Source organism: Hyla sarda, chromosome 5 (genome assembly GCF_029499605.1).
Source record: "Hyla sarda isolate aHylSar1 chromosome 5, aHylSar1.hap1, whole genome shotgun sequence".
Classification (NCBI taxonomy): domain Eukaryota; kingdom Metazoa; phylum Chordata; class Amphibia; order Anura; family Hylidae; genus Hyla; species Hyla sarda.
Window position 1 is genome coordinate 346017507 of NC_079193.1, and position 24624 is coordinate 346042130.

Here is a 24624-nt window from a genome sequence, read left to right on the forward strand (position 1 = left end):
TGGGAGGAATCTCTGGCCCGGAGATTCAGCGTTTGGCCAGCGCCAAGTGAGTCAGTCGGCGCTAGGACCGCGCCAACACTGCAGTCTCCAATAGACTGCAATATGTTCGAGTATTTCCGCCTGAAGAATGAGCAACACCATTCTTCAAGCGGAAATTTTTCTGTGGATTTTCCAATCACAAATTCCGAAATGTGAATTTATGAACGGAAACCCATTGACTATACAGTGAAATTACAGGCAGAAATTCCGCTTACTAAAATGTAAAGCGGAATTGCAGGCGGAAATTACGTAGTGTGAACCTAGCCTAAGTGGGAGATTTATCATTGTTTTGCTGTGTAAAGTCTGTGTGGTTTTATTTTGTGCTGTGGATTTATCAAAAAGGCGCAAGGACTTTAATATTGCGCACATTTTATTTCACCTCACAAAGGGCTGTGAGCTGCCAAATTGGAAGTATTTAATGTTAAAAAGTGTTTCTGCCAGTCTTATTTTTTTATTTAAATTTTCTCAACTATTTGTATGTTGCAGGTCCTTTTCTGTCTATTTACCCTCAGAGTTGGCCCTGCTTAATCGTGGCATGCCCCAAGTTTGAATAACAGATCTGTTGTTTCTGTCTGTTAAAGGGGTACTCCGGTGCTAAGACATCTTATGCCCTATCCAAAGGATAGGGGCTAAGATGCCTGATCGAGGGGGTCCCGCCGCTGGGGACCCAGTGATCTTTCACGCATCACCCCGTTACCATCAGCCCACAGAGGATGTTCGCTCCGGTTCTGATGACTGCCTATCATGGGGCCAGAGTATTGTAACGTCACGGCTCTGCCCCTCCCCCCCGTGTGACATCAGGCTCCGCCCCCTCAATGCAAGCCTATGGGAGAGGGCGTGGCAGCTTTTCACAGAATCTTTGTGTCCAGAAGTTTGTTTTTTCCCTGCACTTTTGCACTACACGGTCAGCTTATTTGACAAAAAGATGCTGGGCTTAAAAGGAGAACACCAGGTTAGTTACACCACCTTGCTAGATAACATTCTTATACTGCAGGCTAGTTTGGCGTAGTAACACCAATCATACCATGGGTAAAGCACAAGGAACAGTCTTCAAGCTCTGAACTTGCAGCTCCACAAGTAAGCATTTCAGAGACAGCAGGTCTTGTAAACTAAAAGCAATCCAGAAGACAGGAGAAAGCAACGGTATGTCTTCAGAATGTCTCCCCCGCCCCAGCACCAAATGCTGTACTGTGGAATTGGACTGCTTCGGGCAGACCTGCAGCACCGGTGTTGGGCCCACTGAAATACTTACTGCTACATTATATTTCAGCACTGTACCAAGAGTTAATATATTTTTAATTATTTTGTTATTCTTATGTTATTTATGTGTTACTGTACCCTTAAGCAGAGGAGCAGTGTACCCCCATGTGACCCTGCCTGCCAATGGGAAAGCCTAAATTCTAGCCCATATAGTGTAGTGGGGGTAGTTCATCTTCAATTGTGTCTGAGCTAGTGTGTGGTAAAGGTGTAAAGTGTGTTGTGTATTCTAAGGCCCAAATCAAATCTACTTTATCCGGTCACTCTGCATGGTGCAAAATCATGCCCTGGCGGAGGAAGCTACAAGACCTTGACAGAACCTAAGCTACCAGGATCAATCTTCAGCATCAATTTATTGGGTGAAAGCACCAGAAGTCCCAGCAAGGCAACAGGGCTCCCAAGGGGTTATGCTGCATCCTCTCACTCTGCACCATACTGTCTGTAATACCATCGGCACCCTGCTCAGCAAAGACAGTTATCTGTAACCTGACAGTGTGTTCCTTTACTCCTCGTGTCTGGCCCAGGAGACGCTGTCTCCAACCTCGGACCGTGTATAGGTTAATGGTCCCCTGGCGTCACAAAGTGATAAGGTATTTTCCTACACCACCCATAGTACCACACGTATAAAGCATGAGTCAATATTCCAGACAAGATGTAGAGAAGGTCTTTTTTATTGAATCTGTACATACAGACATCTGGCAAGCTGTGTTGGCGTACAACAACACCTAATATATACACTAAATAAATATGGGAATGGTCCACTTATAGAATTTCTTAGTTACTATACACGATCTATACATAAATCTGGTCATACTATGTTACGCTGTAAACACTTTGCAATAACCTCTTTTAAATACAGGCACAACTCTCAGTACAACATGCTCTGACACAATGCAGTTACCAAGAAAACTTACATTACCATAGGTAACAATAAAATACTTCACAGATAGCCAAGCGTACCTACAGCAGAAACCGGGGCTCTATGAAATGGATCTGAGAACGAAGCAGCTAGGAATATCTGGAATGCAAAGAATAGTAAACATTTCATATACAAATACACCAGCAAGTTGGTTACATAGCACAAGGGTACGGGCAAGGTCAGTGAATGTCTCAGGTGCTGTTAAACTAGTGCAGGACAAGAAGAAAAAATAAATAAATCACACAATAAAGCACAGCAATAAGGAGCAGCAAGAGTCAATTGTACAAGTGCAACATCTGAAAATGTAACATTCAAGAACTTTTTTTTTCCCTTTACAATTTTAGTGCAATTTATGAAGGGGGAAAGCCATTCATTATTTTACTTATAATTTTTCTCTTTTTTTTTTTAACTTGCATTTAATAGGAAACAAAAAGTGAATTAAGTGGTAAAGTGCAAATGAAAAGAATTTTAGGTGCAATAGTGCCAAATTGAATTCATTCAATTCAGTAAGTGCTTTATGTATTATCACAAGGGACATTAAAGGGGAAGTGATACACTAGAAGATTATAATCTGGCAGTGCTGCGTATGAAATGGCAACCAAGTAGTAGGCCCTTATTCACATGAGCGTATCGTACAAAATGTAAACAGTATGTAGCACCCAGATCCCCTACAGAAAAGAACTAGGAGCCTATGCTGCTGTAAGCTCAGTTTAACAGAACCAAAACGGATTCAGGTTTACATCCAGAATACAAAAACAGCCAAAACCCTGATACAATACACTCATTTGAGTAAGGCCTTACAATGTTCCTTCAATATTTTTGAAATCCTAGTGCTAGATATTTGGCTTATTTAAAAAATGGTCTGTTTGTTCTGAGTAATTCAAAAAAAAAAGTAACAGTGTTCCAAACAAAAGCACTGGATAACATTAATGAAGGAACAGAGTGGGTCATTTTATAAGAGTAGAAAAAAAATGGGAGATCATATACAGTTTCCCCTTTAAGCATGTAGGACAGGACTGTGTCCAGTCAACAGTAGAAGAAGTCAAAGTTCTAGAAAACGTCAAGATCTAAATATAAGCATTGGTGGATGTTCTCCGAAGAGAATGTAAAGCCATCAAGCAACAACCCCTCATCATTGTACCAAAGTTATACACTGGGTCAGGGTTCCCTCTTTGGGTAGTGAATGCCCATAAAACAGAAGGAATTACAGGCACCGCCACAGCCAAGAGGTCGGTCAAAAGATGGTCACTCCAGTGTTTCTTGGCTACACAAGTCTGCGTTGTGTCTGTACTTGGCAGCTGAACGTAAGGTCCATCAAAGTCAAGTTCTTTCATGGCACGGTTTGACATGGAAAATGGAAGGGCATCAACATGATGGGAATCTGGGGATAGAAGGATGGCAGAATTTGGATCATCGGGGGTAAGGTCTATTACATTAGTAGGACATCCGAGTTGGAGACCCTGCAAAACAGAGGAAGATCGACCAATCAGATTGTCATTATGAGATTTGAAGATCTTCAGGAAAAGATTTTCAAGATCAAGGCTGTAAGGAACCACATCGGTCTGGATTGCCTGCTCCATCCAATGTGAACCTTGAGCCCATTTGGAATTAAACTTTTCAATCTCCTTTTCCAAGCCGACCGTGCCCTGTAATGTGGGATTCAAGTTTGTCAGACTTCCACCATCACTTATGGTGTCCATGATGCCATCATCATACAAAGAGTCTCTGTTTGCCAGATCATCATTTAGAAGAAGTTCACAATCTACCAATTCTTCCATTGCTTGGTCTTCCATGAGAAGTCCATCTGAAATTTTATCGTAAATGGCGCTTTCTGTAAGAGACACCCCTGGTGAGTTACATATGTATTCCAAACATGACTCCTCTCTAAACGCCCCATCTTGAGCCAACTCCATGCTGTGTAGCAGGGTCTCCAGCTTCCGGTTCTGAATATTAATGTCTATAAAATATTTCTGAATTCCTTTATCCTTCTCAGCCAGACTGTTTTTCATGGTCTCAATGAACTGCTTTAGTTGCCGGATTTCCTTTCGGGCTTCTTTTAAAGCAAGCTGGGCCTCCACACGATGACATTCCTCTTCAATCCAGTCTTCTCTCATACGAGCAAGCTGAGATTTCAAGTCTTCTATTTCTGATTCCCTAAAATTAGAAAAAAAACTGTACATCAAGAGCCACATAAGGAACCATAGCCTCCAAAGTTTTAGAAAAACTTGGCTGCTAGAAGCAGCGCCACATCTGCCGACAAGTATGTCATGCTGCAGCTATTCGAGAGTTGGCCTGTGATGTTTTGCATCTCCCAAGGACAGAAGGGCCTTCTTTCCATGCCTTCTCTATGACCCTCAGGTCAATTCCCACTCCTATCAATAAAGTCCTTCTTGCCACCAAGTATAACAGACTAAGGGTCTAGTCACACGGCATAATTTCCGCTTGCGGAATGCCGCCTCTAGTTGAAGCCCATAGACTTCTCTGGGATTCCACACTCCCATTCACACTTCTGAATTTCCACTTGCGGAATTCCGCAAGCGGAAATTCAGAAGTGTGAATGGGAGCGGGGAATCCCAGAGAAGTCTATGAGCTTTAATTAGAGGCGGAGTTCCGCAAGTGGAAATTCTGCCGTGTGAATAGACCATTTCCTCCTACTCCAAAGCCCCTGCAGCCAGTTGGTCTGCTGCCAGAACTGCCAAAAAAGTTTCACACAAAATGTGCTGCTATACCACAGAATTATCAGATTATCTGAATTATCTAAATGTGATGTTAAAGAAATGTCACCATATTTAAAGAAAAAATAAATATATAAAGTTAGTCTTTACCCTTTGAAGCAAACAGTAGGTTATCATAGGAGCAGAACAATACCATGAAAATTATTCCAGTGTCGGATCTGCTGTATGCCAGAAACCAATTGCACCCAATGGACCCCACTGAATACAATGGTGTCCATTGAGTTTAAGTCATATAGCGGGACATTTATCAAAGCATTTAGTAGATTTTTTTTGCTTAAAATTGTTGCCAAAAAGTCGCAAGTGAGACTATTCTTTTTTTCTGCGACTTTGATTGTGCGGTGTCCTAAGCAAAAAATAAAAATCTTGCTTACCAAAGCAAGAAGTGATTTTTGACTTGCAGTGGTCAGAGATTTATCAAGTGGGAAAGTCGCAAAAAAGTCGCATGGCATGAAAAAAAATGTACAAAGTTTTCTCCAGCTCAGACATGAAACTGAAAAAGCCACTACCAAAGCAAAAATAAAAATAAAAATAAATTGCTTACGTGAAATAAATTTATCAACAGGCAGAAACAAGTTGATAAATAAGTCGCACATAAGCAAAAAAATTGTAAGAAAAAAAATTACTAAAAAAAAAAAGACATACATAAGCAACCATTGATAAATGTCCCCCCATAGTGTCTAGTGTTTTACTGGACATAAAATAGCGCTGCTGCATATCTGAATGAGGCCTTTACAGCCATCTAAGAATTAGGAATGAGCGAAAGCAGAGATGGACAATTACTATAAATGAAAGCTATATTCATCATCTATAGGATACTCCTAAATAGAAATACCTGTCCTCCAAAGTGCTCTGCGACTCCTTTAACTTTGCCTTCAGGTGTCGTATGGAGACTTCCTTCTGCTGAAGCGGGGTCAGATATTGTTCGGGAGACGGTGGCTTGATGCCGTGGTTATCACCACATGATGCATATCTCATAGTACGTCTATGGAGATAAAGGATAAAGGATACAGTGTCATGTGGACTTTCATGGTTTACAGCTTACATTGAAAGAAGAAATCAGCTTTCCTTACAATATCCAGTTTTATGGACACTACGGACCTTAAGAAGATTATCCCAGAGTAATCTGAACATCCCATCTATTTATCATGGTAACGGTCTCCGTATGAAGCACAAATGCATGTAGGATTTTGTAGGTCACTCAGATGTCTCTTATGTAGTGGGTGTTCAAGATAGAGGGAACATTTCCAAAAGAGTAAGATTGGTGTATGAAATGTCAAAGGGGTACTCAGATGCCCCATTGTTGTGAACATTTTGTTCCGAAAGCTTGGAGTGTGCGGCGGGGGTCGTGATGTCACACCCACGCCCCTCATGACACCCCACTAAGCCCCCTCAATGCAAGTCTATGGAAGGGGGTGTGGTCACCACGCCCCCTCCTATAGACTCGCATTGAGTGGGCATGGTGAGACGTCACAATGGGGCGTGGTAGTGACGTCACGACCCCTGCCGCTGGAACCCAGCATTCTAAACGAACGCTGGGTGCTACACAGAGATTGCAAAGATCCCAGCTGTGGGACCCCAGTGATAAGACATCTTGTCCCCTAACCTTTGGATAGGAGGATAAGATGTCTAGGGCGAAGTACCCCTTTAAACAGGTTTTGACATCATGGACACATAGAATAAGTGTATGATTGACGGGCAGCGTCCAACAGATGAGGCTTCCCCAATCTACAGAAGAGGACTGCTGAAGCTCCAGTCTGAATGCCACTACTGCATGGTACATGTACTCTACCACTGATCTAGTTACTTTCTACGGGAGTGCTGAAGTTGATTGGCCATTTTTTTGGCACACCGACAATGAATGAAGCGAGTTGAGTCTACGCACTTCCCCTCCATTCATACAGGAACTTCGGTAGTCCCATTCTTGAGAATGCGAGGAAGAGTGATCATTTTAGATCGGTGTCATGTGAGACACTAAAGCAGCATTTCCCAGTCTGGGTTCCATGGACAGATTTCCATTAAAGGGGTACTCCAGTGGAAAAAACATTTTGTTTTTAACACCTTAAGGACTCAGCCCATTTTCACCTTAAGTACTCAAAACAATCTTCATTTTTGCACTTTCGTTTTTCCTCCTCACCTTGTAAAAATCATAACATTTAATTTTGCACCTACAGACCCATATAAGGGCTTGTTTTTTGTGGCACCAATCATACTTTTTGACATTACATTAATTGACATTACTTATTTTATAACAATCTTCTGCAAAAACAAAAATAATTTGTGGGGTGAAGTGAAAAAAATTAATTTTTAGGGCTTCTGTTTCTATGCAGTGCAATTTTTGGCAAAAATAACACCTTATCTTTATTCCGTAGGTCCATACGGTTTCAGGGTTACTCAAATTATGTAGGTTTCATTTAATTTATTTTACTACTATAAAAATTTTTTTTTAAATATCTAAATTTTTTTGCGCTGTGATCTGTAGTTTTCATGTGTACCATTTTTGTTTTAATCAGACTTTTTGATCGCTTTTTATTATTTTTATGGTATATGAAGTGACCAAAAATTCACAATTTTGGACTTTGGGATTTATTTACGTGTACGCCATCGACTGTGCGGTCTAGCTAACCTTATATTTTAATAGTTCGGACATTTAAGCACGCGGAGGTACCTCATGATTATTTTTTTATTAATTTTTTTTTAATTGGCAAAGGGGGGTGATTCAAAATTATGGGGGGGCTTATTCACATTTATTCTCTTTTTTTTTACCACTTTTTACTTATTTTTATTTTTTATTTTTTTTTGCCCCCTTAGGGGGCACACACTGTTCAATGCTGTGCCATAGCATTGATCTGTGTAACCAGCGCTCTGCTGCTCTAGCCTGTTGAGTAGGCATGGAGCAGATCGCCGATCGGACAACGAGGAGGCAGGTGAGGACCCTCCCATCGTCCAGTAAGCTGATCGGGACATCGCGATTCTGTCACGATAGTCCCGATCAGCTCCGCTGAGCTGCTGGGATAGTTTTACTCTCATTTTAGAAGCCGCAATCAACTTTGATCGCAGAGTCTAAAAAGGTTAATGCTCGGCACCTGCCCGATCGGTGGTGCCCGGCATTAGCCGTGGGTCCTGGCTGCCCGTAGCAACAGGGACCTATGGGGTTTAACCAGTTCTCCGCTCGTGAGAACAGTTTAAACCCAGTTAGCCGGACGGAGGACGTACAGGTACGCCATGAGTCCTTAAGGACTCTGGAACAGAGGCATACCTGTGTGTCCTTAACTGGTTAAATGAACTGGTGCCAGAAAGATAAGCAGATTTGTAAATTACTTCTATTTAAAAGTCTTAATCCTTCCAGTACTTATCAGCTGTTGTATGCTCCAGAGAAGTTCTATTCTTTTTGAATTTCCTTTCTGTCTGACCACAGTGCTCTCTGCTGACACCTCTGTCCATATCAGGAAATGTCCAGAGTACAAGAAAATCCCCATAGCAAACCTCTCTTGCTCTGGACAATTCCTGACATGGACAGAGGTGTCAGCAGAGAGCAGTGTGGTCAGACAGAAAAACTCCAGAAAGAAATACAACTTCTGTAGTATGCAGCAGCTGATACTGGAAGGATTAAGATTTATACATAGAAGTAATTTACAAATCTGTAACTTTGCGGCCCATCACGCCCCCATCCATAGACTTGCATTGAGGGTGTGTGGCCGTGATGTCACAAGCAGGGCATGGCCGCGTTGTTACGAGCCTCCGCCCTGCATCGCCAGTCATCCAGCACGGAGCGAAGTTTGCTCTGTGCACCGGATGTCTGAGGTGCCGCAGCAGAGATCACGGGGGTCCCCAGTGGCAGGACCCTCGCGATCAGACATTTTATCCTCTATCCTTTGAATAGGGGATAAGATGTCTAGGTGTGGAGTACCCCTTTAATGATTATTTCTGGCTTAATGTGGACATGTTCTTCATACTGTTTTACAAATTGCCAGGCCTCAGTGGACAACTGTAACCCACAGCAGCGTATAACCATAGACCGTAAGACTGCTTTGATCTGGCAACATGTCACAATGGAGAATGGATTATGGTTCCATAATGAGGTCTCTAGCTGTCCAGCCATAAAGTAGTTTGCGCTTCATTCTTTGTAAATATGAGGTATCATGGTAAGAGACCTAAATTTACCGTAGAGTAGGGCTGGTGTCACTGCCCTTGTAGGATCCAGAGTTACTGCTGCTAGGAGAGGAGACTCCATAGGCATCATGAACATTTATGGGACTGGTCTGATTTCTACACAACACTGCAAAGAGATCCTTCTCGCGGGAGGCAGGGGGACTGTGCACAGGCTTTGAGGAGCATGTATGACTTCGTCCATGGGATACACGGCTACAAGGTGGAAAAAATTAAATAGATCTTAAAACGGAGCATCAGTTTTATATTAGAAGGGCGGCTCAAGATTACAAAACCACAGCCGCTTATTTCCAAAGCCAAAACACCAGACTTGCCCATGGTTTGTGTGTGGTATCTGAACCACCTGCTAAACCTCAATAGAGCAGAACTGAAATATCGAACACATACCACAGATGGCCTGGTACAAGGTTTTGTTTTTTTTTTATAGAAAAAGGAGACCATGTTTTTCTAATCCAGAACTACCCTTCTAAGATGAACGATTGAAAAATTTAAATACCGACAAAATTCACGGTAATATTAAATGAAACATTAAGTTGAAAAAAATGTCAGTATCATCCATGCACAGTATGAACAATAGTATTGCTTAAGAAGACAAAAATAAAGTAGGAAATATATATATATACTGATGACAAAGTTCACCTGTAGAGGAGACAGCAACAGAATGTTCTGGATTGTGAAATGGTTGGAAAAGCTGCAAAACACTTTGTGCAACAGATGTGTGATAAGTCAAGGACTGAAGTGCTTCCTGGGAGTCCTATATACAGTTTTTTTTTTTTTTTTTTATATACACACACATACACATCCTTCTGTAAGTTTTGTGAACATTGGTGTATTAGGAATGTAGTGGTTTTATGGAGAATTTTTATGTTCTGCAATGTTTTTCTGCATAAAAAAAAAAATAAATAAAAGTCAAAAGAATGTAAGGGTTTGCAGCACTATAAGGGCCCTGGCGGGCCTTTGATTTTTTAAAATCCTTTTGCAGAAATACTGTTGAGATTGAAAAGGATGCGACAAGGATCCCAAATATGACCGTTTGGTTGGTGCCCTAGAGAGTTTGCAAAAATTAATATATAATACAGATAATTATTTTTCCTCAAATTCTAACTCTACATGATCAGACATTTTTAAAGGGTACCTCTCATCAAATAAACTTTTGATATATTTTAGATTAATGAATGTTGAATAACTTTCCAATAGCATGTTAATGAAAAATATGCTCCTTTCTATTGTATTTTTCCTGATCAGTCCTGTCAGCAAGCATTTCTGACTCATGTTGGAGTCCTAAACACTCAGAGCCGCCAGCTTGCTTTGTTCACAGCCAAACAGGCTGTGAACAAAGCAGGCTGGCAGCTCAGAGTGTTCTCCTTTGTGAACAAAGCAGACTGGCAGCTCGTAGTGTTTAGGACTCCAGCACGAGTCTGAAATGCTTGCTGCCAGGACTGGTAGGGAGACCCCTAGTGGTCATTTCTTCAAAGTGGAAAATTAAATAGAAAGAAGCATATTTTTAATAACATGCAATTGTGAAGTTATTCTGCATACATTAATCTATAATATATCAAAAAGTTTTTTTGATGAGGTACCCTTTAAAGAAATATTTATATATATTTTAATTTAGTTATTAGTTTTTTTGGGGTGGGGTGGGAGGGGGGTGTGCTCCATTGAGATGTGAACAGAGCCTTCTTTATACCACTCAATATCCAGAATTTATTTTGAATTACATAAAAAGGTACACACCGTGTTTTTTGTGAACAGTGGTCCTTCCAATTACGCACACTGTTTTCTCGAAACACATGATAGCACATGCACGCGGTACATCTTAACGAAAGTATGAAGAGCAGAGGAAGATAAATGCAGAGGAAGATAAATTTTGGAATAAAAAAAAAATCAATATATGGAGAGCAATGGCAGTAGACAATGATATAATGGAGAAGTCACAAAAAAGGTATGATTGTAGAAGGAAACTTGAAGTTCCTAAAACGTAAATATATGTTAAGAATTCACCAAAAGAATAGAAAAAAAAAAATCCCACAACACCACATAAAAAATAGCCCACTATTGAACTACTGTGGGGAACCTATATACAGTAAAAGCTGGAGTCAACAAGAACAATGCTAATACAGCAGTCACTCCCAAGAGATCCCAAAGTGTTGGAAGTGACTGATGGTGGAGATTTATCAAAACCTATGCAGAGGAAAAGTTGGTTGATGGGCAACTGGTCAAACAGATCGAGTCTTACATGGATTGCAGGATAAACCCCCTGGAAAAAATGAACTAGTTTAGTAACTCTTGTCTGAACTCTCTCCAATGTACTGTATATATATTTTTGGAGATCCGGTCTCCAGTACTGCACACAATACTCCAAGTGCCAGTGCTCTGTACAGCGGTATGAGCACCTCCCTCTCTACTGCTAATACCTCTCCCTATACACACATGAGTACATCTCTCTACGTCAGGTGTTCTCAATCGGTGGTACGCCAATGCGCTGACAAATACCGGCCATGCATTGGCCAGTATTTGTCAGCGCACAGTGGAGAATGGCCGCGGCAGCTCTCTGTATGGGAGCTGCGTGACCTCCCCTGAAGTTGCGGAGGAGGTGCCGCACAGTGCAGGAGGAAGTCATGTCAGTGCGGGCCCGCCAAACAGGACACGCTGTATACCCGGATACGCCACATTGGTCGCGCTGTATACTTGAACAGGCCGGGTAATGTTAAAAAAAAAAGTTAACTAAGGGGAATCAGAAAGGGGGGGGGGGCAGAGGAATAATGGCATAAGGGGATCAGAGGGGGGGGGGGAAATAATGGCGTAAGGGGATTAAGATGGAGGGGAGGATATTCACCCCACCCATATTAATCCCCTTGTGCCATTATTCCCCCCTCCCTCTTATCCCTTTATGCCATCCTTCCTTCCCCCTCCCTCCATCCATCTTAATGCCCTTGTATCATTATTCCCCCCTACCCATGTGGTATTCATGGAGATTATTCAGGTGAATATACAGATGCTAGTTTTGCCATATTGTAGATGCTCTCGAGAACCACACCCATAATGTAATCGGTAGGCATAAAGGAACTATTTATATATCTAAAAGAGCGGTGGATTCAAGTCATCTTCTAAAAGTGGCCATGTAAGATTTCACTTCCCATGCAGCCTCCACCAGCATTAGGGGTTAAAGGGGTATTCCGGCTTTATACAAAGAATAGGGGATAAGCTGTATGATCGCAGGAGCCCCGCCGCTGGGGAACCCCCACAATCTCTGTCCTTTGGATAGGGGATAAGATGTGTAAAGCTGGAATACCCCTTTAAGTGTTGCTGCTATATTAAATTAGCCAGACAATTCTATATCGCAGTATATTCACCTGCAGTCCCTTAACACACCACACAGTTAAAAGGGGTATTCAGCTGTCAGGTAAGCAATTCTATATGCTTCCGCAGCATTTTTATTTTTTCTAACTGTCTATGCCAGTTCTGAAATTACCAAAAATCCAATTTGTTTTGTGGTTGTATAGTTCTCTCCCACTTTCTGGATAGAATAGATATATTATATCTATATCCATATACACACACACACACACACACACACACACACACATTATATATTCTATCCAGACAGTGAGAGAACTATATTATATATTTTTACACACACACACGGCGATAAAGTGGGGAGGGAACTAATATATAATGGTGATGTAGCTGTAGAGGCGGGTCACAGGTAATGGCATTACTCAGGGGTGGGGCTAAAGCTCAGACATGATCCAGCCGAGCGCCTCCTGAAACATCAGAGGAGGATGCATAGTCTCAGGAGGGAGGTGCTGAGACACCACAATGAGAGGACTACATAACTTCTTGTCAGGAGAAATTCAAGCAAAGACATGCAGAAGCCAGTACCATTTGTGATAATACTATATTACTAATTTTCTGATACCAGAATACCTTTTTAATATGGTGATTGCACCATGAGCTGTATTTCTTGGCTCTACTGCTTCTGTATGAGCAGATTACCATACCTGATAATATTGCGTTTTCTCTGGCTACAATACAGTGCAACATAGAATACTGTTTGTGATTCCACAGTGTATGATCACAATGGAGACAGCACTAATGGAGGCAATGAAGTAGCACAATTCATTCACATCTATGGGAGGGGTGCACCAAAACTATACAAGAATTACACAAAATGATGTACACTTATATGGCAGAGGTCTACATGCAGTCACCTCTCGGTTGTAATCCTGGAGACACGTTTCTGAGGCTCTGTACGGTAAGGCAGCCTTCCAATAGCAGGAAAGAGGAGAAATGCATGCCATCAAGAATTAGTACAGTATATATAGGTACAATATAGTCGCCCCTCAATGTACAAACCAGTTTGCATCTACATGTTTTATCATTGTTGGTGCTATGCGCTGCGGAATCTGTAGGCGCTATATAAATAAATAAATAAAATTGTTCCCACTGACACAAGTTTTAGCACTTTGCAATTTGTTGGCCTGTTATGTTTACTTTAAAGGGGTACTCCACCCCTAGACAAAGGAGCACTCTGGGCCACTTACAGGGCTCATTTGTCTTCTACAAAAGCCAAACAAATTTTTTTTATTATTTTTTTTAATGTTAAAGGGGTACCCCACCCCTAGACATCTTATCCCCTATCCACTCCCCGTTCCCTCAATGCAAGTCTATGGGAGGGGACGTGACGGCCATCACGCCCCCTCCCATAGACTTGCATTGAGGGGACGGAGTTGTGACGTCACGGACTTCCGTTCCGGTGGTCGGGACCCAGACCCTCCAGCGCTTCCGGGAAACAGTTGGGTGCTACCTGCTATATTGCGGGGGTCCCCAGTGGCGGGACCCCCGCGATCAGACATCTTATCCCCTATCCTTTGGATAGGGGATAAGATGTCTAGGGGTGGAGTACCCCTTTAACATAAAAAAGTAAATTTTACTTTTGTAGAAGACAGATGAGCCCTGTAAGTGGCCAAGAGTACTCCTACAGTAGAGGGGCACCATATGGGACGATTAGCTGAAGTTTCACACTGTATTGTGGCCCCCAACTTGGCTGTTTCTGGGGGAATTAAGTAGAGGGAAAATTGACCTGTTCTAATGACCAGTTCCCTTTAAAGCTACTGTATAACTATACAAATATAGGATCTATGAAAATGAATGTCCCTGTGACCTTCATATTCTAGGTTACCTCCAAAAAGGTATTTTATGGTCTTTTCAATACAAGCCCATGCTTCGTACAACAGTCTATGAAAAGCGCAATGGACTGAGCATGGCTGGGGACATCACTTGCAACAGGTTGTCCCCGAGTCCATTCAGAAGATTTTTAAGTGTAAGTAAATCACCACAACCAAATTATCTTTCAAATTCATGAAAAAGGAATTGCATATAATCTTAATTAAAATTTAGTTTTGAGTCTACAGCTTCTGCGCAGAACTATGCGTCTCCACATTATATTTTATTACCATATACGGTATAAAAAAATAAAAAAATAAATAAAATAATAATAAAAAAAAAAAATTATGGACTAGAGCTCAGTTTATGGCTAGTTTTGTCTGAGGTAAAGTACGCATTACCTTTACAACAATATATAAGGCTTATCGGTCATGAACCTGGATATAAAACACTAAACATATCAAAAAAGATAAGAGCAAAAACCTATTACAAATACAATCAGAGGAGCCTGCCTGCAATACAATCACTGTACTGTAGTTCATATCCATAGAGGTGCAGGAACAGATATGGTAGGGTGTGGTTTGCTTAGGTTTAATAAATTCAGATGAATTTTTTTTTTTACGCATATATATATGCTATGGACACCCTGGACACCCCATCATTATCTATCTTCTCAAGTATCACTAATCTGATTTATGCTTTCACTAAAACCAACTATATTTGTTTTTCCTTTTTTATAATACCCTTACCACCTACAGTGGGAGAACGGTTCTATTGGTTTCATAAAATTCCCCCAATTTTATTTTATTATTTTATTTTTTTTTATTTCTTTTATAGCGTTTAAGAAGCTGGAATTTCTATGCTTCAGTCAAGCCGTTTCCTTGCTTCTTGATATATATAGGGTTTCTTTTTGTTGATTTGAAATAAATAGTTAACATTTTGTTAGTGTCTTTCTTATTACTTCTTATATGGTTGTGTTTCTTTTACGACATCTTATGTTTCATACTAGTCTTTATTATGAATATGCAAGGTCTTTGTTTGACGTATATGCTACTTTTATTTCCCTCCCTTTTTTCTGCTTTCCTGGATCCCATGTTTGAATTTTTTTTTTTTTTTTTCTTACACTTTATAAATTTTGATCGGTCATGATTTGGGTGCAGACACCCTCATTGACCACTAGAACCAGCACTTCCTTTGACACTTCTCTACCAGTCTCTCTCCTCGCTACAGGAGATGAACTCCATAGACATTATGTAGAATCCATCTCCTGCTGTGTGGAGAGACAAGGAGAAAAGAGTGAAACCGAGTGTTTGTCTCTGCTATTTACAGCAATCAGTTTGGTTCTGAGCACCAACACACATGCCTATGAAAACTTACACCAATTTTTTTTAAATGAGTGTACCACTTGAAATAAAAATGCTATAATAGAGGAAATAGGCGAGCTGCACCAACCATACACAGCCAATGGGCCAAAGTAAGACTATTCCTGGAAATAAAAGCACAAAAACCTACAACATACCCCAGTGGCGATAAGGGTAAGTTATAAACTAACAAATCCACCAGATCCCTAGCCTGGGATCACCGATATATTACAGTGTGGACTCTTAGAATAGGGTATTATAAAAATATACTGTAGGGAATAGCCATTAGAGGCATTATATAATCGGGCAGTAACCAATTTATTGCACAGCACCCCTGGCCTGTACTTGATGTGTTCTTGCTGGTGGCTGTGGTTCTGGTTCTACCAAGCTATACACACAAAGGCAACACAAGCCAAAAAATAAAAAATAAAAATCTTCGACACAACTAGCTTCCCTGACATGCTTTGCTCCTCAGAGCTTTATTAGCCCTGACCTCTGATGAAGCTCTGAGGAGCGAAACATGGCAGTTTTGCAGCAGGGACTGTTTGAATAGGGTATTTGTGATCCCAGATAGGGATCTAGTGGTTTTGGAAATAAAGCAGACCACATGGTGAGTGTAGGGGAGTAAAATTTTTAAGTTACACGAGATATATGAAGGAGGAAGTACCATAGAACATTAGGATTACTAGGATGATTTATTGGTACAGTCTAACCCTAGGGCTTCAAAAGGGACTATAGGAGCTGAACAAATTCTTTATAACACTAACTGAACTCTTAGGACAGAATGCTCAAGGCAAAGCGACACAAGATGTGGTACCCGGGTGGTGTAGTGCAGGTAGTAGTAGGGGCAGGTGGTAATAGCCCAGGGACAGATGGTAGGATGTGGTTGTATGGTGTAGGGCACCGCCGACAACCAACCCAGAAACTGCATACCGTATTTATCGGCGTCTAACACGCACTTTTTAGGCAAAAATTTTTAGCCTAAAGTCTATGTGCGTGTTATACGCCGATACACCCCCAGGAAAGGCAGGGGGAGAGAGGCCGTCACTGCCCGCTTCTCTCCCCCTGCCTTTCCTGGGGTCTAGAGCCCTGCTGCCGGCCCTTCTCTCCCCCTGGCTATCGGCGCCGCTGCCCGTTCTGTCCCCCTGACTATCGGTGCCGCCGCCCCATTGCCGGCGCTGACAGCCAGGGGGAGAGAAGGGGCAGCGGCACCCATTGCCGGGGCCGCTGCCCCGTTGCCTCCCCCCATCCCCGGTGGCATAATTACCTGTTGCCGGGGTCGGGTCCGCGCTGCTGCAGGCCTCCGGCGTGCGTCCCCTGCGTCGTTGCTATGCACTGCGCGGCGCACTGATGTCATGCACCGCATAGCAACAACGCAAGGGACGCACGCCGAGGGCCTGCAGCAGCGCGGACCCGACCCCGGCAACAGGTAATTATGCCACCGGGGATGGGGGGGGGGGGGGGGGGGGGAGGCAACAGGGCAGCGGCGCCGGCAATGGGTGCCGCTGCCCCTTCTCTCCCCCTGGCAGTCGGCGCCGGCAATGGGGCGCCGGCACCGATAGTCAGGGGGACAGAACGGGCAGCGGCGCCAGCAATGGGGCGCCGGCACCGATAGTCAGGGGGAGAGAAGGGCCGGCAGCAGGGCTCTAGACCCCAGGAAAGGCAGGGGGAGAGAAGCGGGCAGCGACGGCCTCTCTCCCCCTGCCTTTTCTGGGGGTGTATCGGGGTATACACGTGCACACATGCACCCTCATTTTACCATGGATATTTGGGTAAAAAACTTTTTTTACCCAAATATCCTTGGTAAAATGAGGGTGCGTGTTATAGGCCAGTGCGTGGTATACCCCGATAAATACGGTATATTAAATGAGAGTCCAAAGCAGGTTTTGATGCAACTGAAACTTTACTGAAGAAGGCAGTATAACATTTCTTCCACAGAGGTGACCGGGACACAGGGAACCTCTCAGGTTTGGACTTTTAGAGACTTGACTTGCAGATTAGATTTGGTTGCAGACTTGTAGGCTTTGGACTGGACTGGTGCTTGCTTTACTGTCCAGGAACCAAGAGAGAAGAGCAAATATATATAAGGGTCTGGACTAAAGCCCATTGGTAGCTGGTCACCTGATACCCAGAGTTCCAGGGGCACAGGCAATCACATATATGAGTGACGTTAGGAAGGTCCTATACAGTTTAAACATTCTAATAACCTTTACACATAGCTTAAATTCACTGTACAATACCTAAAATAAACGTACATAATTAATGTACAATAGAAATCAGAATAATGACCTAGTGGGATCCTGCAGGAGAGCCCTGTGGACTTGAGGGACTCCAACTGAAGGGAGTTTAGGAACTGTACAGAACCATGTTCTGTACCGGGACACGACAAATACATTAGCACAGTGTTTCCTAACCAATGTGCCTCCAGCTGTTGCAAAACTTAAACTTCCAGCATGCCCAGACAGCCTAGGCATGCTGGGAGTTGGAGTTTTGCAACAGCTGGAGGCACATTGGTTAGGAAACACTGTGCTAATGTCTTGTGTCGCTTTAACTTGAGCATTCTGTCCTTCGGCTGTCTCGGCATGCTAGGAGTTGTGGTTTTCCCAACAATGGATAAAAAACACAGGATTTGGCACTATGAAACAACCCTGTCAGCACATTCTTACTTGCGTGAGAATGATGTCTTCTTGCCTCCTGACACAGCGTTTACATGAACCTCTGGCGCAGATATGCTGCCGGTGCTGCTAGATGAACTGAAGTCCGCTTCACTTCCTAAAATCAGACAAAAACAGAACAAAAAAAACCTAAATATGCTGCCAAACACCTGCAATAGAAGCATGAACAGGATAAGCTGAAGTATTTTATTTATTTATTTATTTTTTTTTAGAGGTCAGGAGTTATCTGGAAGAAATCCACTATGTGAGGCGATGGAATTCTATCTTCTGCCCGAGTTGTCACCTGCTGCACCGGAGCAGAGTCTTGTACTAATTTATTAGTATTAGAACACTATGTACTATGCTGTGCTGTACATTGGGTCAATAGCTACACAATATCCCTTCCAAAAAGACAGTGGAGCTTGACCACCATGATATAAATAGGAGAGACTGAACTTACCAAAACAACATACCTTCAGGGATACTCTATGCTCAATCTGCCACTGGACTTTGAGAGTCCCAACTGGGCGCTGGGTGATACAGCTTACCGACGCTTGGCGAGCACCCAACATATGGCAACCTCAAGAACTAAACTGCCCATCATGCAATTGGATCTCTTTGTGGTCGAAAATCATCAAACTGGCCATAGATCTCAGATAGTTGTTGGCCACGCAATCATTTAGGCCACAGAGAGAAAAAAAAAAAAAGGGGCTACTAGACATGTTTCTTTCTGGGGGACTGTCAAATGTCTATGGGTTGTCCAGGATGAGAAAAATGCTGCTCCTTTCTTTCAAAACAGCACCACTCCTGTCCATAGGTTGTGAGTGGTATTGCAGCTCAGCTCCATTGAAGTGAATAGGACTGTGCCGCACTGGGTTGCTGTTTGTGCAAGAAAGAATCAGCATTTCTCGCCCCCCGCCCCCTCAATTCTGGACAAACCCTTTAAAAAAGGTAAATTTCTCATTTTACACGGACATTAAATGCTATAGCATACGTTGGCAACCCAGTAGCATGGGACGCCAACCTATTCCACAGCATGTCACCACCAGACTTACTCATTTGAATATGCCGAACATAGTCCAAAAGTCAGGGCTGGTTCTGCCTATAGGCAAAATAGGCAGCAGCCTAGAGCTCCCTCGCGGGGGGCGGCACGCTACTCTTCCAGCCGCCAGAAACTTAGCCGACCAGCATCCAAACCACCCGCTCACTGCCAGCACCACTCCACCATTGCTGGAGATTACATGCTTCGGCCACCTCCAGGCTGTACCATTCAGACACTATAATGGCTCCTTATGCTTTCCCCACCTCCAGGCTGTGTCATTCAGCCAATATATTGTTTTCTGATGCTGCTGGGACTGTGTTGGATATTGTCTACAATTTTTTTTTTATAGTAGCACTAGCAAACAAACATACATTCTCCATAGAGATTTCAACATTGATCTTTTAATGTTAGGGGTTGTGGAACGCTCTTCTGTATGCATCCTGCTGCCTGATCCAGGCTGTGTGTTTCAGGAACTAATTTGCTTACTGATGCTGCTGTGCCTGTGCCTAAATTTCTTTTGATGTTAGCACTAGCTAACATACATCTCCTATACAGATTTCAATATTCACCTTTTAATGTTAGGGGGTTATTAAGCCCTCTTGTGTACTTCTGCTGCTGCCTTATCCAGGCTGTGTGTTTCAGCAACTCTATGGTTTAGTGATGCTGCTGGGCCTGTGCCTAAAATTTTTTGATGTTAGCACTAGCTAACATACATCTTCTATACAGATTTCAACATTAACATTTTAATGTTGGGGTTGTGAGAAGCCCTCTTGTAAACTCATGCTGATGCCTGCTCAAGGCTGTGTGTTTCAGGAACTACTCTGCTTAGTGATGCTGCTGGGCTTGGGCCTTAAATTCTTTCATGATAGTACGAGGTAACATATCTCTTCAATAGAGATTTCAACATTGATCTTTTAATCTTAGCGGTTATGAAACCCTCTTGAGTACTGCTGCTGCCTGCTCCTGTCTGTCTTTCAGGAACTACTTGGCTTACGTATGCTGCTGGGCTTGATCCTTAAATTTTTGGATGTGAGCACTAGCTTACATACATGCTTAATAGAGATTTCAACATTGATCTTTCAATGTAAGGGGTTATGAAACCCTCGTGTACTCCTGCTGCTTACTGCCCCTGTCTGTCATTCAGCAACTACATGGTTTAGGGATGCTGTTGGGCTTGGGCCTTAAAATTTTTGGAATGTAGTACTAGCTAACATGCATCTTCAATGGAGATTTTAACATTCACCTTTTAACGTTAGGGGTTGTGAACCCATCTTGTGTACTCGTGAAGCTGCCTGATCCTGTCTGTCATTTAGCAACTACATGGTTTAGTGATGCTGCTGAGCATAGGACATCACACACACACACACACACACACACACACACACGATAAGTTAGCCAGCACTATTGATTTCAAACTATTATATGGACCTGGCTTACAGGTGCATGCTGCTGGGCTAAATATACAGCAACAGAAGAATACAGCAGCACACTGCTAGCGCAGAGATATAGATAAAACATGAGTATATAGATAAAACATGAAAAGCTATACAGCTATGGTGCAATAAATGGAAATATAAAATTATGAAGTTATGAAAAAGTGAGGTACTTAGCTTGCAATTTGGCGGCCAAATAGCTTGGACCGTCCCACCACGGTAAGGTGACCTCATTGGGACGGACCCTACACTATGAATATACCTCTTAGTGTAGGGTCCGTCCCAATGAGGTCACCTTACCGTGGTGGGACGGTCCAAGCTATTTGGCCGCCAAATTGCAAGCCAAGTACCTCACTTTTTCATGACTTCATAATTTTATATTTCCCTTTATTGCACCATAGCTGTATAGCTTTTCCTGTTTTATCTATATACTCATGTTTTATCTATATCTTTGTGCTAGAAGTGTGCTGCTGTATTCTTCTGTTGCTATATGTTTATGGTAGCACTAGGTACCATACATCTTCAATGGAAATTTCAAAATTCATCATCTTTTATTCTTAGAGATTGTGAGGCCCTATTGTCTCATCTGCCACCAACTCCAGGCTGTGTCATGCAGACCTTATAGGGTCTCCTCATGCTGCCAACACCTCTACGCAGTCATTCAGCTACTATATGGTCTACTCTTACCAATGCCACCGCCATGCTCTGTCATTGTGCCACTGTGATTCTAAAAGCGATGCCTGTAATCTGACATGTCATACTGAATAACAGTATTATTTCACTACCCCAGCACACTCCATATGAGTGTTTGAACACAGCAAAGTGTTCTTCACCCCTATTGAGGCTCTCTGTAGGCCAGAAATAGCAGATTTTAATCTAGATTTGCGGCAAATAAGTTTGGATCAAACCAAATTATTATTCATTATTATTATTATTATTATTATTATTATTATTATTATTATCATCATTTTATTTTTATTATTTATTTTTTTCTTCCATTTGGCCAGTTTGGAGCATTTTTTGTAAGATTTTTAATGCTAATGTTTTGGCAAACCTCTTTTCCCTCCCAGATAAAACTGATATTTGAGGCCAGTTCACATCCTCAATATATGTTTAAGGTTTAAAAGAGGCTCATAGCAGCTAGGCTATCCCCTTAGTCAAGTGAAGTGCTATGCCTCATGCTTATACCAGCTCATTCTATCTATCGGTGGGTGTCTGAACACCCGGAACGATCAGAAACTTTATAGGTCTCTGTGACATGCCAAAAAGTAGGTTAAATGGAAGGGAAAAAAATTAAATAAAGGGGTACTCCGGTAAAAATATTTAGTTTTGTATGCTCCAGAGGAAAATTCTTTTCTTTTTGAATTTTTCTGTCTGACCACAGTGCTCTCTGCTGAAGCCTCTGTCCATGTCAGGAACTGTCCAGAGCAGGAGATGTTTGCTATGGGGATTTGCTCCTGCTCTGGACAGTTCCTGACATGGACAGAGGTGGCAGCAGAGAGCACTGTGCTCAGACAGAAAACAACTACTCAACTTCCTCTGGAGCATACAGCAGCAGGAAGCATTAAATAGAAGTAATTTACAAACCTGTTTAACTTTCTGAACGGAATGAATATGTCCATTCAAATCTTTACATTTAAGTCTATGTGGACCGACATTATACAGAAGAGCGTTTGGTTTGTGAACGTTTTACATTCGTTTCTTAGGATCCATTAAAATGACTAGGATGTGAAGAGAGTCTTAGATTATCCATAAACATGGAGAAACAGAATAAAAATAAATAAATAAATAAAAAGTACTATAAAAAAAAAATTAATAATTGAACAATAAAAAGGACTGAAAACAAAGGACGCCCTGGGCAGCTATCACTGGATGCCAGATGCACAGTGTGTCTAGTCTCCTGGAGGAGCAGCATTCTGTGCTGGTGTAGTCATGGAGACAGACTTTAATGTATCCTTGTGCTCGCAGGTCATGTAAGCAAATTGAGAGGACGCCATGACAACAGAGGAAGAAAAGGCAGAGCCGAGCCTATCAGCCATCGAGGAAGCGAGCAACAGCTGCTGAGCTGAAAGGTAATTTATATCACCTCCAGCCTCCTCACCGATGGCAAAAGACAATGAGACACTGATGAGAAGAAAACATTTGCAAAACACGTCGTAAAAACAAATCTGTAACAATATCCACCTAAAGTACACTGGAAAGGGTTTAATCATTAATATGTTCCATTTTCACAGTATCTTTCAAAACCAAGATGTCTGATGCCCATTAAGACACGCTGAGATAATGGGGTGATTTTTTTTTTTTGGGGGGGGGGGGGGGGGGGGGGGGGGTTACCCTCTGGACCCCATGAGCAAACAACAAAAAAAAAAAAAATTATCAAAATGTTAAGGCAGCCATTCTATGAAACACTATCTGGTGATCTTATTTTTTTTCCCCCAGATTGAGTAATCGTTGTTAAAAAAAGGAGCCATCCAAGAATAGAGAACAAAAAAAACACACACATGGCTGTCCTCTTCCCAGAACATCGCCTCACCCGTCCTTAGGTTGTGTGTGGTATCACAACTCTGCTTCATTCACTTCAAAATGTAACTAAGCTGCAATACTACACAACCTGAGAACAGTGATGCTGTTTTGGGAATAAGACAGCTATTCTTCTCCAATCCTGAATAACACATCTAAAGTATTCCAATGAAATATTTGGTTGTGATCTCCTAAACCTTGAATCTAAACCTAATAGTCTGTGTGCTTCCAAATATTTAGAGCCGTTTTGTAGGGAAAAAGCGAAAGTATGACGGCAATGAAGAACAGACACAAATGCTGGGGTGTGGGAGTCTTCTATTCTAACCCCTCTCAAACTTATTATATAGATGCACACTAGAATGTCCCCAAACATCTTTTCACTCAATAGGACACCTTAAAGGGCTACTCAGCTTCCCTAGTGTTCAGAACATTTTGTTCTGAATGATGGGTTCTGGGCTGCGGGGGTAGTGATGTCATGGCCATGCCTCTCGTGACGTCATGCCACGCCCCCTCAATGCAAGTCTATGGTAGGGGCGTGGTGGATGCTATGCCCCTCCCATAGACTTGCATTGAGGGGGCATGGTGTGACATCACGGGAGGCAAGGCCGTGATGTCACGACCACCCAGCGTTCGGAACAGAATGGGGGTCCCTTCTAATCAGATTACAGCAGCCTTATACAACCAACATCTGGAATAGGCAATAGACAAAATAATCTTTTTTTGCAGAGAAAGACACAAAAAAAGGGGACAAGTAAAATTAGGGACCAAGCACCATAATACGCGCTGTAGCCTATAGCCGCTCCCACTTCTATTTCTTCTACCACAAAAAAAAATAAAAAATAAAATAAGGACTGTGTGCAAGGAATGGTAAGTGCCTCTCTACTTAGAGTATGTATAAAGTAAAATTATGCTTTAAAATGGACTCTGCCAGAATGAATAACTTTTTATATTTTGTACCGTGGTGACCCACTGTGTATGGCAGGACCACGGGGTGTAGGTGGTGGGGCCAGATGGTATTAACCCCTGGGGCAAGATATTAACAACTCCTACTGTTCGTGACACCAGAGTGGTTTTTGGTACCGGAACCACACAAACGGTATCTCCACTCTTCCAATAGCTAGTTAGTTAACCCCTTAAGGACTAAGGGTTTTTCCATTTTTGCACTTTCGTTTTTTCCTCCTTACCTTTTAAAAATCATAACCCTTTCAATTTTCCACCTAAAAATCCATATTATGGCTTATTTTTGCGTCGCCAATTCTACTTTGCAGTGACATTAGTAATTTTACCCAAAAAATGCACGGCGAAACGGAAAAAAAAAAAATCATTGTGCG

General features: G+C 42.3%; 1 protein-coding gene across 8 annotated transcripts in view; it reads right to left on the minus strand.

Moving 5' to 3' along the window:
- Positions 1–1949: 1949 nt before the first annotated feature.
- SYBU (syntabulin) overlaps positions 1950–24624 on the minus strand; it is a 51795-nt gene continuing 29120 nt past the window's right edge. For 4 of the 8 annotated variants that reach the window (XM_056522612.1, XM_056522610.1, XM_056522611.1 and 1 more), the window contains exons 5-10: positions 18311–18416; positions 13329–13382; positions 10852–10932; positions 9112–9312; positions 5783–5932; positions 1950–4369 (exon numbers count right to left, since the gene is read on the minus strand). In XM_056522612.1, coding sequence (XP_056378587.1) covers positions 3283–4369; positions 5783–5932; positions 9112–9312; positions 10852–10932; positions 13329–13382; positions 18311–18416 — 1679 coding nt within the window. In that variant the 3' untranslated portion in view covers positions 1950–3282. The remainder of the gene's footprint in view (positions 4370–5782; positions 5933–9111; positions 9313–10851; positions 10933–13328; positions 13383–18310; positions 18417–24624) is intronic. The other 4 variants (XM_056522615.1, XM_056522617.1, XM_056522616.1 and 1 more) reach the window with 4 other exon arrangements.